Here is an 8,813-nt window from a genome sequence, read left to right as displayed (position 1 = left end):
ACTTGACTCTTAACTTTCCTTGAATTGAATTATGGATTCAAGGTTTATGATCTCATGTTTATGGTTGATTTCATGATGTTTAGACGTACCTTAGAGTGTATAAATCAACTAGAAAACATAGGTACGTTGCTAAGGAACTAGTACGGAAAGAAGTGGGAAAAGGTGGGAGAACTGGCGTCCCTGGCGCTCTGAGAGGTGCGGGGCGCCAACTCTGAAATTTCAGAGGCTGACTTGGGGCGCTTTGGCTGGCGCGGCGCCCCAGAGGTCAAAATTCAGAGTCTGCTTTAGGTCACGCTGAGAGGCGCGGCGCCCCAGCCGCTTCCCCAGATTTTTGACGAAATTTCTTCTTCGTTTTTCAACTCTAAACGCTCTAATTTCACTTGGTTCTTTCCCCAAACACTTAGAATTGACTATATGCTCAAAATACATAAGATTCTACTCGAAATCACACCTAATTGCATGAATCAAACTCAAGAAACTACAACAACAAGAACCCACAAGATTTCAAACGAATTATCATCAAGAACTCATAATATTTGCTTTCAAAACTACACAACTTCGCTGAATTGATCTAGTTAAAGAATGACAAAAGTCTCACATTGGTGGTTAATGAGATGGGTGGACTCTTTATAAGGCTCGGGCAATCCTCATCCCTTTGAGCTAGCTTTTGGGGTGTGAGTCAGGCCTAAGACCTAAGACCTAATTTAATATGGCATAAGAGCAGGGCCCATCTCACCCAATGTTGGGCCTCCCCAAAAATCAAAATTGCCCACGCACCAGATGCTAAGCGCTGGGCGTGAGGTGGGGTGTTAAAGAATGACAAAAGTCCCACATCGGTGGTTAATGAGATGGGTGGACTCCTTATAAGGCTTGGGCAATCCTCCTCCCTTTGAGCTAGCTTTTGGGGTGTGAGTTAGGCCTAAGACCTAATTTAACATGGTATCAGAGAAGGGCCCGTCTCATCCGATGTTGGGACCCCCAAAATCAAAAATTGCCCACGCACCAGATGCGATCTCACATACCTCATAGGGATTAACCCTTGGCGAAATCCACACGCAATTCTCCAAGAAATCGACGAATCCTTGCTTCTTCTCCTCTTTTCTCCTCTTCTTTTCTCTTCTCTCAAAACCCCAACTCTTTTTCAATAGCGTAAACTGAACCAAATCAGTTTAGACCCCAACTTAATTACCAAAAACGAAATTGAAATAATAGGGTATGGAAAAGACCATAATCCCCTTCTAAAATCCGGATTGGACTTTCTTTATCCAAACAGCCCAACTTCGAATGGGCATATCTCACTCATACGAACTCGGAATTGAGCAAACTCGGCGGCGTTGGAAAGATAATTCAAAGACTCTCGAGATTCATATTGATCAATAGATCTCCGCGTCCTACCAGTTCGGCCCATCCCTCTCGTTCTTACAGAAGACATAAGGGGGAATACACGACGGACGGAAAGCGGGGAAACATCCTTTTTCTGTCTTCTCTCCACAGAGGAACACACCTAACTCATCCTGAGCTAGGAGTTATGGTCGTTTGAAGTTGACCAAAACTCAAACTTAACATAACTTAACCAATTTTCCAGATTTTTCATTCTTTCCGAAAATGACTCTTTCTAATTCTAGCTCTTTCTAGTTCTTTCAATTAGCGAGGTGTTACTTTTATGATGTGTATAAATTGCCTTGATTGAAATATTGTTAAAAATTGCTTCCTTCTTAGGTTATCCTATCTTCTTTAGATTGTGACAAACATCAAAAACAAAATATAAAGGGTAACCTTGATGGCGGATCTCTTTTGATTTATCATTTGTTAAACTGGTCAATCATCAGTGACAGTTGTCAATAATCTTTAATTTGTGTCACCAAATCAAGCAGATTTATGTACTTTTTGTTTACTTTGAAGGCTTTACTGATATCTCCTTTGCGCTGTCAATTTTCTGGCATCTAGAACGGTGAATCAGGATGGATTTAAGCCAAACCTTGAGACTCACCTTATTCCACTACTGGCAACAAAGACAGAGAATGCAACTGCTGATTCCACAGAGAAAAGTAATGTGTCTTCTTCCAAAGACGTTCATCATCAACTCCTTCTGAAGGTAGTTGTTCATATTATTTAAACTAAATCTGACTTGTAGTCCAAGAAAATTTCTTGATTGTATGGTCAATCCATAGATACTTGAAGAAATCTTTTGACTGACAACAAAAAAGAGGAACTCCTTTCGTCATTTTTTCCTGGAATTACCTGATCATGTTATTAATCTTCATATGTAGACTGACCTATGGGTTCCTCATTATTTCATTCCCTGGTCAAAGACAGTGAATGCTTTAACCCTCTATTTCTATGTTGCTTCCAATCAAGATTTGTTTTGACAATCTGTAGTATATTGATCAGCATTTCAGCATATAAGAGATACTTTCAGAATGTTAAAATAATGTGCCGAATAAGTGGTCAAGATGGGTAGCTAAATGGCAGAGGTTCAAGGCACAAAAAGCTGGTTCTTTACCTTCTTCTATGGAAAAATTCTGTCGATGAGCTTATTTATAGGCTCAAGCTTGGTGGATCAGAACATCCTCCATTTCAAGGATAACCGACTGGAAACACAGAGCTTTAGCTGCTAGTAGTTTCCAAAAACAAATGCATTAAATATCTAGTGACCATACTTTAGCTGATGGAGAAGCTGGAAGCTCTCTTGATTCTCGATTCTCAGTAGATCACGTTGCTGTTTTTGTCACATGCATGTTTATTAGAATGCCTTGTCTATATTAGTTTACTTGCTTTTGGTGGTAGCAGCACTGATTTGTTGTTACACACTTCTCATTTGGCATTATCATGAGTCTGCTTCTGTTCTGTTCTTCTATCTGATTTCCAACATATTTAATTTGTTACATGATTTACACAAGGGAATGACGGGCGAAGGCTATTCTGGATTACTGGATATGAACATTGATGTATTGCTCTGTGATCGCAGATCTTGTCAGATGAACTCAGCTGTAAAATTGAAGACATAGTTAGTGTTGAGTTAAATATTTGTGATACTCAACCTAGCTGCCTTGGAGGTGCTAATAATGAGTTCATATTTTCTGGAAGACTGGATAATCTTGCATCGAGCTTTTGTGGTTTGAGAGCTCTTGTTGATTCATGTGCTTTGCCCGAAGATTTATCAAATGAGAATTCAATTCGGATGATCGCTCTTTTTGATAATGAAGAGGTAGGAAGTATGCGCAGTCTGAAAGTTCTAGCAGTGATTTCCTTAATTTTTTTCTTCTGCAATCTACAGATGCTCTCTTATATGAAAGGTACATTTTGAGGAACATCAGTTCAGTTGTTGTTCAATTTCTAAGTTTAAGAATATTCCAAGCTCTTATCCCAGACCAAATTTTTGTCTTGAAAATACTTGTCTGATTTAGATAGATCTGTCATGTTTGTCAAATGTTGCATGTGAGCACAAAAGCAATAAAGATCAGTTAGCAGTATTCTAAATCCTCTTTATAGGCATTTTTTCTACTATTCTGTATCCTCTTTCTTAGCTTCTTTTTACATGTTCCACCTAAAAACAAGTTAATGAACAATAAGTTTCACATTCTCTTACTTGGCAAACATTTCTTTACGCAATCAGTCGAGTTTGGCTTGAACTTGAACTTGAACTTTGAATCAGCTATCTGAATTGATATTCCTTGTTTCAGTTCCCCATTTACTTAAGCATGAGGTCTAACTCCATCAAGACTTTAGGTTGGTTCAGATTCATGCCAAGGAGCTGGTGCGCCAACTATGTTTGAGGCAATGAGACGGATAACTGACTGTCTAAGTCATCAGTCTGCAGGAGAAACTGATTTTGCCCGCGCGATTCGCCACTCTTTTCTTGGTACTTTTTCTTGATATGTCTGTGGCCTTTCAATATCTCTGAATATGAATGGACTACTCCATACTCTTAAGTCCTTCCTATGTGAACAGTTGTTCCTCATTTCCTGCAGCCGTAATTCAATTGACCAGCTCAAAATAAGACAGTACAGTGGGAAAGGTTATTGCTTTGCATGATTCTTTCAGAAGGCAGTAATAAATTCAGTATTGGGCCCTGTAAACTTACACCTCTTCAGTTTCATTTGCTGAACATATAAATCTGATTACATGCAAATGTGTATTAGTAATTGTCTTTTCAAATGAAAACTAATAAGTTCGTTATTTGAGTTTATGTTAACTTGTATACACTATTGCACTTTGGACTCACTAAGTGTCTGTGTTAAGGTTTCCCTTGACGAGTGCAATAATTTATTGATAAACCTAACAGCCTTTGCTTAAGGATGGAGTCTTTCCCATTCCATGTAACAAGAAGGTCTAAAGAGTTCCCCAAAAACTTGTTCCTTCATAGAAAGGCTAGTGTGATTGTAGGTGTGATGCAAACCAGCCAAGTAGTACATCATTTTCCTTGTCCATAGATTCTACCAGAATTTGTGGGGTCTAACATGGAAATAACTTTTGATGTCATTACATACAGAAAGGAGGAAAAATCAATTTCCAGCTTTCTTGTCAAATTACATCATTTTCCCTTTACATATCATGTGAAACTTATTGTCTAGTATCTCATTCAAACAACAGTGTCTGCTGATATGGCTCATGGAGTTCACCCTAATTTTATTGATAAGCATGAGGAGCACCACCGTCCTGAATTACAGAAGGGACTTGTAATCAAGCATAATGCAAATCAACGCTATGCTACGAGTGGAATTACATCTTTTCTTTTTAAAGAAGTTGCAAGACTCCACAGCCTTCCGACACAGGTAATTTTCAACTTCCAAGTGCTTTAGCATAACCATCAAAGAAATAGGAGGAGGGAACAAAAGCCATGACTTGACCTATTAATTGAATCCCTTCTATCCCTTATTCAAGAGTCAACTTGTAACTTCTATTAGGGATTCAAATCCTACGCATTAATGCTACAAATGTATTAACTGGTGTATCACTATCTCAACTATAAGTTGCACTAACTATTCCAGAGTGCATTAGTCAAACTGTTCATGGTAGCTGCTTAGGTTTTCTCTTGTGTCTTTTGAGATAAGAGCCTTCTTTTCCAGGCGTAAGGTATTATACACTTTTATAATCTTGATATATTGCTCTTAATTAACCATTAATGAGATTTATGTACTTTTCTTGCTCTTTCTTCTTAATCTTCAAGTGCATATCATCTTTTCTTTCGTTTTCTGTACTTGTTTTATTTTCTAGGTCTTACCTCATCACAAATGAAGGTTCTATATAACAAGACTCCTTGTTTATCTAGGCATTTACATGTAAATTAAGTGAGTTTTAGCCATTTATGTGTCTCCCTGTTTGGCCCCTCACCTCCTCAGTGGAAGCATAGCTCCTAATATCTCTCCCTCTTATTGCATAAAGAAGTAGGACTCCCATGACAACGTATGTTATTGCCTGTCCTATAATTATGTGATTTCTTTTCAATATGAACATAAGTTTATACACAAGGAAGAAGAGCACATAAGAGGCTAGAAGTCCAGAGACTAAATAAAGAGTTGCATCAAATAAAATAGAGAGCTCTTCCGTTTTGTTGAATTCAGTCAAGAGAGGATATCATGAAAAAATACTGTGTAGTTTAGTCCTTTGTTAAGTACTTTTCTCTACATCTTTTGCAAGAAGACAGCTAGGCACAATCTTAGCTATAATACTCTTCTGATGTATTCTGTTCAGTTTGTAAGAGGTTTCCAAGAAGTAGAACTGTATGCTCAGTATATATCAATAAGAAAATATGTTGGAGTTTATATCAATGATATGAGAGGAAACTCCACATGTGCTGCAGCCTCTCATTAACAAATCTTGTGTATGACTTCTATTAAAATTTTAAGATCCAAGTATGTAAGCTTGTATAAAGCAACCACTCTTTTAAATCCTTACAGGACTTTGTGGTGCGAAATGATATGGGATGTGGATCAACTATAGGTCCAATACTTGCTGCAGGAGTTGGAATACGTACTGTTGATTGTGGTATTGCTCAGCTATCCATGCACAGGTACCTTGTTATTTAGTTTCTCCATTCAATGTAGCGCTTCATGGGATTTCCAAGAATTTTCTTCCATTTATCTGAAAGTTGGTTATACACCAGTGACTGGTTTCCATTAGGCAAAACATAAACAAACTTCTGAAATCCAAAAAAATATTCCTCTACCCTTAGTTCCTGAACTCCTGTCACAAAAGGAAGAAAACGACGGACTTCCAAAAGCAAAAAAAGTATTTCCTTACCTGAAATGTAATAAGAGGCAGCGGTCTATAACTAGTTTACTTTGAGTTTTGTCATGCATCATCCGACATAGAATTTTGCTTGAGCCCATATTTGGTAATGATCTATATTATCAAGCTGCAGTGCTTGTCCTTCAGGCAAGTAGGGATCAGATGTTATACACTTTGACTTTTTTCGAATTGAAGTAATCCTGAAAGAAAAATGTTCAACATCCAGGTACCTTCTATAAAAATGTACATTTTGTGTACTCTTTCAGACTAAAAAATTTCTATGGTGTAAAATAAATGACAGACAGCTAAATAATTAACTTATGAAGTTTCAAGATGTAATTTGTAATTGGAACATGGTAGTTTGATTTCATGAAATGGTTACATGTTGCTTGAGGGACACTAACATATTTTACTCTGTTAATATATATCTTCTTCTTGCTCTAATTGGTCACCTGTTTCGTTAAGTTGGTCATCAATTTCCATAAATTCACTTTGCTTTTCTGGAATTGCAGCGTGAGAGAGATATGTGGAAAGGAAGATGTGGATATTGCATACAAGCACTTCAAGGCATTTTACCAGTCATTCTCAAGCATAGACAGGAAGTTGAATGTGGATTGATAATTGATGAAGTGAAAAACTTAGCCTTTTAGTTCACAACCCCTTAATAGCATAATTATTTTCCTTGTTTTTGTTCTTGGGAGTACAATTGGTAGTAGACCTTTTATCTAAGCACTTCGATTTGATTACTAAACTAGCACATTATTTTGGAGTAAATGCAACAATAAATAGTTTCAAATGGCACATTGCCTGGTAATTGCTATGACATTGGTAAAACCCAATTTGAAATTTCTCATAATTTTGAACTGCATAAAGCACCTCTCATTCTAGTGCCTGACGTTTGTTGGCTTCCATTTGATCACTGACAGAATTCGAACCCAATTCAACTTCAAATCCAGGTTTCCGCTTGGCATTTTTAGCTGCTAACTTCCGTTTCAGCTCTGATAACAAAGCTTGATTCTCCTGGTTGAGACGTTGAGCTTTCTTCCGCAGCCTCTCATTCTCGCGAATAATCTGACAGTTGCGCAGGTACAGCTCTGAATTCTCTCTTTCCATTGCTGTATTGCTTGCTTTGCCCTGAAAGATACCTTGACAAAAGTGACAAAACCAGATTAGGATACATCATACAGAAACATAATATAGAAAATTATCTGCAGTGCATATATTGTACTTGCAGACATTATGTTGTTATGAAAATTATCTGGTAGACTGAAGTTTGAATTGAGCAAAGTAGAAACAGAAAAAGAATTACCTTGTGTTAGTAGGAACTTCGAGGGGATCAGTACCTTGAGAATGACTCTTATTTTTCTGGGCTATGTTTGAAAAAATACATATATTTATATAGTCATATGCATGTAAACTTGGTAGAGACTAATTGATAAACATGCCAAGAGTCACACGAGAATAGCACAGTTCACTAGGAAAAAGAAGTATTGATTACCTGATCAGCATAGCCCCCACACTTTTCGTTATACTCATAACAAAACACAGGTCAAAGTGCACTTTAACCATCAAGTGTGGGAAAGAGAAAAAAACCTCTCTGTTTTTTTTCCTCTTACGAAGTAGACGCTAGATTTTGCTTTAAAAGTGAGAAAGAGTTATGGTGTGTTTGGTATGACGGAGAACATTTTCATGAAAAATTAATAGGTTGGGAATTAAATATCTACACATAATAAATTTCTTAATACAAATATCTAATCTGATAAAAGTTATGGGGTTGTCCGAGCTCGAGCTCGTTACTAATACTCTCCTTCCGCTCGGTTGGTAAGCATAAAATATTGTCCCAAGAGCTTTCATACACTATTATTTAGGCAAACACCTTGGTGTGGAGGTAGGGGTGGGGTGGAGGTTAGTGTGGAGCTAGAAGTCTGAATATGGATTCAGTCAAATTAAGTAACTTCTACTTGAACAACATATTTGTTTTAAGAAATTCATTAAGTATGTACAAATATTAAATTTAAAGTCAATTATAAACCATTGATGTCGTCGTTCTATCATTTAGAACCCATGAAGTTGCAATTTTGGCTCCATCAATTGTCCATATTATGAACTATTGATATCGTCGTTCTATCAATTCTCTAGAAACATTTATTAAATAAGGGTAGTTTAGTTAACTACACATTGTATTTATTAATTTTGTAAGGAACATGAGTTGTTAAATAGACACTTATTTTGGTACGAATACAGTATTTCCTTGGTCCCATCACATTGCTATAAATAGTTGTCCCAAATTACTTGTCAATTTACAAAATCATGATAAAATTCCGTAAAATTAATTAAATGTTTCACATCTTACCTTTGTAGTTAATTTTATTTTTTTTAAGTGTAAACAAGTTTGTAAAGTTTCAAAAAATATTTTAAGGAATAAACTTCTAAAACTGCCCTTCTTATTTATAGTTTCTGAAAGGGCGCGTAAAGGAGAAATCAAACAATTATATGAAACAGAGAGAGTGATAAACACCTTCTTAAAGGAAAATGTCAAGTCGATAATATCAAAATTGTTTTATCTTCATAAAAAAAAACAT

General features: G+C 36.6%; 2 protein-coding genes across 2 annotated transcripts in view; one reads left to right on the top strand and one right to left on the bottom strand.

The window, feature by feature from the left end:
* LOC102601334 (probable aspartyl aminopeptidase) overlaps positions 1–7,056 on the top strand; it is a 22,844-nt gene extending 15,788 nt beyond the window's left edge. Inside the window, exons 5-10 of the mRNA XM_006361396.2 lie at positions 1,948–2,095; positions 2,969–3,208; positions 3,730–3,862; positions 4,594–4,775; positions 5,901–6,013; positions 6,744–7,056. Coding sequence (XP_006361458.1) covers positions 1,948–2,095; positions 2,969–3,208; positions 3,730–3,862; positions 4,594–4,775; positions 5,901–6,013; positions 6,744–6,849 — 922 coding nt within the window. The 3' untranslated portion in view covers positions 6,850–7,056. The remainder of the gene's footprint in view (positions 1–1,947; positions 2,096–2,968; positions 3,209–3,729; positions 3,863–4,593; positions 4,776–5,900; positions 6,014–6,743) is intronic.
* Positions 7,057–7,093: 37 nt separating this feature from the next.
* On the bottom strand, positions 7,094–8,368 carry LOC102601669 (protein LITTLE ZIPPER 4-like). Its single transcript, XM_015315287.1, has one exon. The coding sequence runs from the start codon at positions 7,342–7,344 to the stop codon at positions 7,111–7,113; it is 234 nt and encodes a 77-aa protein (XP_015170773.1). The 5' UTR covers positions 7,345–8,368; the 3' UTR covers positions 7,094–7,110.
* Between the last annotated feature and the right edge of the window lie 445 nt (positions 8,369–8,813).

Source organism: Solanum tuberosum, unplaced genomic scaffold (assembly GCF_000226075.1).
Source record: "Solanum tuberosum cultivar DM 1-3 516 R44 unplaced genomic scaffold, SolTub_3.0 scf00354, whole genome shotgun sequence".
Taxonomy (NCBI): Eukaryota; Viridiplantae; Streptophyta; class Magnoliopsida; order Solanales; family Solanaceae; genus Solanum; species Solanum tuberosum.
Note: the sequence above shows the minus strand (reverse complement) of the source record. Positions and strands in the feature narration are given on the sequence as shown.